Below are 8,758 nucleotides of genomic sequence, written 5' to 3'. Positions count from 1 at the left end.
GCTATGTGCACATGTCAGGATTTCTTGCTGAAATTTCCTGACAAAAACCGGACATTTCTGCCAGAAATCCGCATGCGTTTTTTTTGCACGTATTTTGCGCGTTTTTTATGCGTTTTTTGTGCGGTTTTTTTTTTTTGCGAATTTTTTGCGTTTTTTCCCGGACACCCCAATTTAATGGGAAATCTGCAAAAAATCCGCAAAAATAATGAACATGCTACTTCTTTTTGCGGAATGCGCTTTTTTTTGCGGAAAAAATGCAAACATGTGCACAAAACATGCAGAATGCATTCTAAATGATAGGATGCATATTGTTTGCGTTTTTTGTAGCGATTTTATAGCGTTTTTATCAGGAAAATCCGCAAAAAAAAAAACGCAAAAAAATACGCAACGTGTGCACATAGCCTTAAGCCTGAAAATGGTGCAAATTTAAGAACAATTACCCTGCCTGGCAATGAATGAGTTAATGGAGTTCAGCATCAGCTGCACTTAGATCAGGTCCTCTCTATAAAGTGCAGCTGTGCCGGAGGACCAGCTACAATCAGAGGGTCAGGACCATGGTGGGCATGGAGGAGATAGTCATGATGGATGTCCACGCGCAATGCCTGGAGAAGTGCAGACGAACGTTTAGGACGCCTAATCTCTACGTGCGCTGCGGGCTGGCCGAGTTTTTGGGGACCGTTATATTAATTGTAAGTAAATTGTCATGTTTTGTAACACTGATCTCCCCTATAATATTGCTGCTGCTGCTGAACTTCTTTCAATAGGGAAGAAGGGGCTCCCTGTACCATAAATGTCTGTTCTTATATAACCGCCTTGGAAGAATGGAATCCATTGATGTGCTGCTGACCCCTCCATGTCCTGTGACTGTGGTAGCACATGGCACTGATGTATTGTACCGGACTGCGTGCATCTTATATATCGGGTAATCACCCTCTAGTCGCACTGAGCGTTATACGATAAGATAGTAGTTACTATGGCGTTCTGCTTTTAGTAGGGCTCTGATCATATCCGTATGCCGCTGTTCCTGCCTATACTTCTTCAGTGACCACGATCCCATCATGAATCCCTGAAACCGACCAACGCTGATCACAGGGACTGTGCAACGTAACCATGTCCGGAAATTCTCCAAAAGAGGCACTAGAACTGGAAGAGAGGATGGGGGTTATTACATTACTGGGTAATACAGGAATTATCTGCCCCAAAAAAAATACTTTTTTTTTTCCCCCCTCCCTTAGCTATTTGGCTGCGGTTCTGTGGCTCAGATGGAGCTGAGTGGTTTCGCCAAAGCTCAATTTCTAAGCGTCAATATGGCGTTCGGCTTCGCGGTCACTGCCGGCGCCTATGTCTGTGCGGGAGTCTCAGGTGAGTGGGTTACAAGAACTGTGTAATAACTATGTATTGATGATATCATGTATTAAAAAAAAAAAAAAATCTGCTGTGCTCACTATTCTGCTGGTGCAGTCACTGTATGAAGCGACACAGGGCCACAGGTTACTCGGTACCGGTCCTTTCTGTCTCAGTTCTGGGGTTGTCACGGTGGCTGGACCCAGTCCGTGACCCTGCTAAGGGGCGTCCAATAAAAGGTGATAGGAGTCTGTCAAGGTCTCGTGACGCCACCTGTGGTGTTCGGTCAGGGTGACCGACGCTGCTTGGGGTCCGCTGGGGTGATGGAATGGCAGCTGGATGGTATACCTTCCCACAGGTGAAGTAAATCCACAGGACTTCCCAGTAATGTAGGTGGCGATGATGTGAGGTGCAGACAATAACGAGGACACAAGGTTGCAGTCTCTTTACTGAAGACATCAGGATCCTCAATCCAAAGCACGATTAACAGGGCTGTCTGAGACCGGCCGGTCCGATGGGCACTTCCAGAGTTCCCTTTACAGGTGGAAATCGTTGCCTACCAATAGCGCCTGTGTGTTGTAGTCCTACCCTGCTGAGCATTCGGAATAGTCCTCACAACTGCTGTTCTAGTTCTTTCTTTCTATTTCGTTCCAGATGTTACTAGTTTCTCGTCCCCCAGTATGTTATGGCTAGGACGCACCCGTATGACGGGAAGGCTCGGAGCTCTTCCGGGACCCTAGAGATGCCCCTCTCCACGCGTTGCCCCCAATGTCTTCGTAGGAAATTTAAGGTAGACAGCCAACCTATAATTAACTGTCCTGCGGAGTTTGAAGTAAGGCATAGTCAGTTACTTCCTCGGTGTTCCGGCGACCGGCTACGCGCCTCAGTAGGATGTTGCCGTTCTCGGGGCACGACTTACTGGCTCTCCTTTGTGCTTGATCTCGTTTCTCACTGTTCCACAATATCCTTCGCTTCGTGTCTTTCTTAGGATACCGCCGCAAGGTAGTGCAGGTGCGGTTCGGTAACGTTCTGTTCTGTTCGCTAGGCTCCTGCCAGGTTCCCACGCCTGACAGGGACCCCCCTGAATCTTCTCCCTGCAACACCCCCTGCCACGGGATGTTGCCTGAATCCAACCCAGTCAGCTTCTGACTAACTTCCTATCCAACCCCTAGTTTTACCAGTGTGAGGAGTGGCCCAATAAATAAAGCCTTTTTCTCCCCCTAGTGGCCGGAGTGTGAAGTGTAATGTGTGCTGGTGATACCTGGTCAGGAGAACTTCTTCAGTGCCATCAGACGTACCATCACTCCCCTTAGTGGCAGAGTGTCATACTGCAACAACCAGGTCTCTGGGACGCTGCATGTACATACATTACATTACTGATCCTGAGTTACATCTTGTATTATACTCCAGAGCTGCACTCACTACTCTGCTGATGTTGCGGCGCCCTATGGTCTTGGTCGTCCCAATAGTATTGCTTTCCTCTCGGGGAAAGTGATGCTACATTTGGAGGCAAGAAAGGATAACTGCATCCAGGTATCACAACATGCAACACATTTCACACTCCAGGCCACCAGGGGGAGCTTTTGCTCCTGTTTATTAGGTCACTCCCCATATATAGATAACTGGTAGTCTGTAGGGAGAGTGAGTTCAGTTCCTGGCAGAGCTCCAGACAGGAGTTTTGTTAGTTCCAGACCAGAGTCTGAGGAAGACAGAAGGTTAACGGAGCTGTGCATGTCCTCAGAGCTGCAGCTCCTGGAAAGACATTGAAAGACAGAATTGTATTGCATGAAGGAAGTCAAAGCAAAGGAGAGGATACCAGAAGGGGACCAGCCCCGCTCAGGCTGCCTTCTTCTGAGGTGCAAAATCCCAGTAGCCAGAAAACTGAGGGAGTAAGGACCTCTATGCCTTATTTCAGAGACCGGCAGGACAGCTAATTGCAGGTTACCTGTCCGCACCTACACCCAGGAGGCACGGTGACACCTACAGAGCAGGGTTATCTAAGAGACCCTATAAACAGGCTCAAGTCACCAGTCATATGGGTCTTGTCCTATCCTATATGGGAAACTCCACATCTGTGAGACCCTTATGTGAAGCCATAGGCAGTAGGGGACTACACCACTGCAGCGCAAGGGAAGGCTACTGATTTCCACCTGGACAAGGGGACTCTGGATTTGCCTACAAACCGGCCGGACTCTGCCTGCCCTGTGATCTGGTGCTCTGGACTGTGGATGCTGAAGTCTTCAGTAAAGGTAAAGAGACTGCAACCCTGTGTCTTCGTTCTTCTCTGCGCCTCACACCATCCACCATCTACACACTGGGAAGCCCTGGGGACACACTTCACCTGTGGGAAGGTATACCATCCAGCTGCCATAACATCACCCCAGTGGGCCCCTTAAAGCGGCGTCGGTCACCCGGACCGAATACCACAGGTGGCGTCATGAACATAAACTCTTTTCCTCTTCAAAGACCTTTCCCTTTTACACGGACGTCCCAGGGCCACGGACCGGGTCAGCCACCGTGACATCCCCCTGTGTATGGCAGGATCCGGTACCGAGTACCCCGCTGCCCTGACGGGGCGCTCCACAATCACCGTGTACATACATTACTTATCCATTACTGAGTTACTCACATCCTGTATCAGGTTTAAGCGATGCAAAATAAAGTTTACTTTTGATAGTACAAGCAACTTAAAAAATCTCATCAACTTACATTTTTTTTCTTTAGTTTTCTGACTTCATTTGAGAAATGCAGCATCTTTGAAATCTGCAACATATCGAATCTTTCAAAATTCTTCCAAATATAGAAAGTAACGGTTTATTCACCCAAAAAGCTGCAAAAACAACTTAAACATGTGCAATATACAAAAAAGCTGCAATAAAATGCTGTGAACATGTGGTTTTTGCGTTTTTTTTTTTTTTTTCCCCGACTGCAGCAAAAAATGCTGTGTGTGAACATACCCTTATGATGACTATTTTCCATTACTATGCCAGGCGCCCACCTGAATCCGGCTGTGTCTTTCTCCATGTTTCTCGTAAAGAAGATCACTTGGAAGCTGATGCTCGTCTACTGGCTGGCTCAATTCCTCGGCGCTTTCATTGGTGCATGTCTGGTATTTTCTTTGTATTTTGGTAAGAACTCAAGCAATTGTACAATGTTTTGATGAACCATTGAGTTCTTTAGTGAAGACCAAGTGGGGGTTTAGAGTCCCAACTCTTGTCTTTTCTTAACTACCTCCTAGACGCCTTTCATGTGTACAGTGGCGGCAACTGGACGGTGTACGGGCCTCAGGCGACTGCTGGGATATTTGCGTCCTACCCGTCAGAACATCTGAGTGTATTAAATGGACTCGCGGATCAGGTAAACTCCTTATTATGGACAAAAATACACATACATAGACTCTGCCCAGGCTCCACCCCACCCGTCGAACATTCCAGTCCCACCGCCCACTCTGGGAAAAACTCAACTTCTGGACCATGTCGTTACCAATCACACTTTAACAGTTCCCATATCACATACATTGGCTTTTGTTTTGGCCAAACAAGGTAGACTCATTTTTGGCTGAGCTCTACTTTACTCTAACCTATTAACTTTGATATTTTAAGAATTTTTTTTTTTTTTTCTTTTAAGAGTGAGTCACTTTTTTTTTTTTTTTAATGACCAGGAATACCACATATGAGGGACAAATGCCATCACATCATGACCAGACCACATAATATTGCCACCACATAGTGGCTGAGTACTACAATGCTGATCTTTAATTAAAAAAAAACAAAAACCCAAAATTCTAAAATCACAGGAGCTCTGTATATAGTGTTTAGGTAATACAATGGTTACCAGTGACATTATACACAGGAGCTCTGTATATAGTGTACAGGTAATAGTGATCACCAGTGACGTCACTAGTTGGAGTCCTTCATCTTCGTTTTTCATCTTCATCTAGCACATCTCTGCAGGAAATAATTTATATAGAGCACTGCTTCCAGAACACTTTACTTATATATTTTTTTTTCCAACTTCTACACCAGATGAAGAAATAAAGTGACCATGTAACCATACACAGTACCAGTACCGCCTTCAATGAAATTAGTATCCTCAAAAATAAAATGCATCACTGCAGTAATATCCCCCATTCTGGCCCCCTTGTCTCATTCTTTGCTTCAGACATATGTTCTCCCATCCTGCCCTCATGTGTCTTCATTCTGCCCATATGTGGTGTCCTGTGATCTTGACTCATGCGTCTCCATCCTGCCCCACGCAGGATGGAGACAGATGGGGCAGGAGAGAGACATAGTCCATGTTGCTGCTTTTAATTAAAAAAAATAAATTAAATTAAACTTTCTCCTTACCTGGTCCAGCGTTGACGTCTCCTCCGGCAGTTTCAAGTGCAGACTCATCAGCGAATTACATCATACACCAGCGACGTGCGTGCTGATGTTAGCTGCCAGCCTATGATTGGCTGGTGGCTTATAACTATTGCCGTGTGGGGCCCACACAGCAAAAGATCTTAAATGAACCTTCATCTCGAATGCAGGCTCAGTTAATGCACCGGCAGAATCCTGCCGCTGGTGCCTGGTGAGCATAACATGGGGATGGGGGAGCCTGTATGGGCCCCATATGACAGCTCACAGGGCCTTGTTTACAAGCCAAGTACCTCTGTTTTGTTGGCATAAAACTGGAAAGGACATGGGGAGGGAGGAGCATTGTGAGATTAGTCAGTTGCTCTCAGCAAATCATGTCACAGAATAACACTACCAGGAAGCTGATTGGCTGAGTGCTTCTGAAAGGCTCCTCCCTTAATTCCTTTCCAGACTGATTAGCCAAGTACAGTCTTGTGTGTCAGGGGCTCAATTAAAAAAAAATAAAAAAAAATCTGAACCAGTAGTTCATGACCAATTTATTGCTCGATACTGCAGCAGGAAAAAAACTTACTGTGCAGCAATCGTAGCATTACTTAAATCAGGTCCAAATAATATAGCGTGAAGCTGTGAAATTGGGCTGAACAGTTTCAATGGTTCTGTTGACTTGTCATGCCCTGCCCCTCCAGGAATGACCACCCAAAAATATACATGTACTGTGTGTGTGTAATATAAATATATATATATAATTTTTTTTTCATTGTGATTAAAAAAAACACCTTTTTTCTTTTTGCCCCAGGTGATCGCCACCGCTGGCTTGATGGTTTGCCTCCTTGCCATTATTGACGAAAAAAATAACGCAGCCCCTCGTGGTCTTCAGCCATTTGTGATTGGTCTGATAGTCCTGCTCGTTGGCCTTTCTATGGGATTTAACTGTGGATACCCCATTAATCCGGCCCGGGACCTGGCACCTCGGATCTTTACTGCGTTTGCTGGCTGGGGCTTGGAAGTTTTCAGGTAACGGTTTCATAAATTTTTAAATATGGTGAAATCAGATGTGCTGTCTAATGGGTAGAATTCTGTTAACTTCAGAGCTGATATCTTCCAGCATCCCTTGCTGGTTCAGCATCTGCATGAAGGATTGCTATGGTGACCTGACTACTGGGAAGAGGTGTCTTTAACCTAAAACCTAATTTCCATTTGCATTTTGGAACTTCAGTTAATGGGTCTTAAGATAACTTGCTGTTTCCAATAACCAGAATGGGTACTGTTGGTCGTTGACATTTCCCAAACTAGTGGGTTATTAACCTTTACAAGTTGATCTGTTCTGATAGAATATCTGTCTTCTAGGGCTGGAGGTCACTGGTGGTGGGTGCCTGTAGTGGGCCCCATGATCGGTGGAATCATTGGGACGTTTGTCTATGACCTGCTCATTGGGATTCATCATCCACCGAGCCGGGGCAAGGAGAATCGTGAAGAAAATGGGGCGCGCCATCCTCCAGATTACGAGTTGGTCCAGATGGAGGCTTAGGGCCCTACATGGGGGGCCTACGTCATCTGATGACTGAAGATTTTAATGGACGTCTTTGAAATTTTACATTGTTAACCCCAAAATGTGATTCTCTCCTGATTCAGATGTATGACTGTTCACATTCCATCAAATGGCCGCCCCTACATCTACTCGCCCCAGCAAGGTCATGGTTCCTATCAGTCTCATGACCAGACGCTATAATGGCGGGGAGGACTGTATCTCAAGACTACTGGGTGCCGCTTCTCCGATCAGATCCTTTCATTTTCAAGAGCCTCTGAAACATGAGGGCTGGAATCTGTCTGCAGTCAGCAGCTGCTGCCTTTGTTTTTGTTTTTTACTGTGCTTTTAAATGGTTTTATAATCGCGCTTTTTAAACTTTTTTTTTTTTCTTTTTTTGTAATGTCTTCTTATTTCAGGATCGTCACTGGGACTTGTATACAGCAAATTTTGTTAAATTTTCAATAAAGATGATGCCCCCTCAAGGAAATGTTTTGTGCTATATGGGGCCCTAAAGTGGTGATGCCAGGGTTGTCCAATCAAAAAGTGTTTTTTTTTTTTTTTTTACGAAGTACATACGGTAATCTATCATTTGCAGACTAGTCCAAAGTGGTGGTTTATTTTTTTTACTGGTTTAAAGTCTAAACACAAATTGTTGCTTCAAACTAAGCATGGATGCTCAGTGCACCTTGTCACTGCATAGATCTCAAAGCCCAGTAGAGCCAGCATTGTCAATCAAGAAGAGGAGGGTGGCCATGGATGTGGAGTGGCAAGAAGGAAGCCCGTGTGAAGGTGCACGGAGCACTTGTGCTTGGTTTTAACACTTGTATTGTGCAGGTAGACTTTGAATACGTACATACACTTAAGTGCAAATGTTCTCCCAACCATCCTGGATTTAACATGGCTGTGTCCCGACTTCCATTCTTCCTCTTTTGATGTCTTCTCTCCGGTTGCGTTCACTGTAGCTCCTCTGGGGTGGGGCCAGCATCTCTGCTCTGATCTTGCTTGTTTAATTGAATATTTTTATTTGGTCTCGCTTAGAGTTGAGCCCACAACCGGCATCATTGTAGTCAGAACCTAATAAGTTTTCTAGCATTTCTAAGGCTTGGGTGTGCAGGCTCTGAAATCGTAGGCAGATTATACTGGTACATAGAGATGCATCTGTATATACCAGTGCATCTCTATGTATCTGTATTGTAGAGGTAAAACCATAGTTTTCTTAAACTACTGCTTTTCTACACTACAAAAATAAAAATGCCAAGCACGCTTCAACAACTTCTTCAAATCTGCACCATAAATGAATCAATTAAGGGGGGAAAATGCAATAACCAGAGAATTGATATTGTGTAGGTTCTTGCAGAAAAAAATGATTTTGCCTTTGTGTCTGCAAGGCAACGTTCACACATTAGGTAAGATGTCATAAAGTAAAGCTAGCGTAAAATGAGAAAGTTCTAGCTGCTAAAATGACTGAGTGAACAAAAAATAAATCCATGTGTCTCAACTCTAGTTGGGTGTATCGATTTGCAGGGCA

At 45.0% G+C, this 8,758-nt stretch overlaps 1 protein-coding gene across 1 annotated transcript; it reads left to right on the top strand.

Moving 5' to 3' along the window:
- The first annotated feature begins 554 nt into the window (after positions 1 to 554).
- Positions 555 to 7,699, top strand: LOC138671536 (aquaporin-3-like). The gene is made up of 6 exons (XM_069759713.1): positions 555 to 689; positions 1,236 to 1,362; positions 4,335 to 4,472; positions 4,583 to 4,701; positions 6,499 to 6,716; positions 7,050 to 7,699. Exons 1-6 carry the CDS (start codon positions 555 to 557, stop codon positions 7,228 to 7,230), a joined length of 918 nt encoding a protein of 305 aa, XP_069615814.1. The 3' UTR covers positions 7,231 to 7,699.
- The last annotated feature ends 1,059 nt before the right edge of the window (positions 7,700 to 8,758 follow it).

Source organism: Ranitomeya imitator, chromosome 3 (genome assembly GCF_032444005.1).
Source record: "Ranitomeya imitator isolate aRanImi1 chromosome 3, aRanImi1.pri, whole genome shotgun sequence".
NCBI lineage: Eukaryota > Metazoa > Chordata > Amphibia > Anura > Dendrobatidae > Ranitomeya > Ranitomeya imitator.
Note: the sequence above shows the minus strand (reverse complement) of the source record. Positions and strands in the feature narration are given on the sequence as shown.

Excerpts from the sequence above, each read along its gene's own strand:
- LOC138671536 (XM_069759713.1), top strand. The coding sequence starts at position 555 with ATGGTGGGCATGGAGGAGATAGTCATGATGGATGTCCACGCGCAATGC. Across the intron at positions 690-1,235 it reads TGGGGACCGTTATATTAATT|CTATTTGGCTGCGGTTCTGT; the intron begins GTAAGTAAATTG and ends CCCCTCCCTTAG. Across the intron at positions 6,717-7,049 it reads TGGGGCTTGGAAGTTTTCAG|GGCTGGAGGTCACTGGTGGT; the intron begins GTAACGGTTTCA and ends TCTGTCTTCTAG.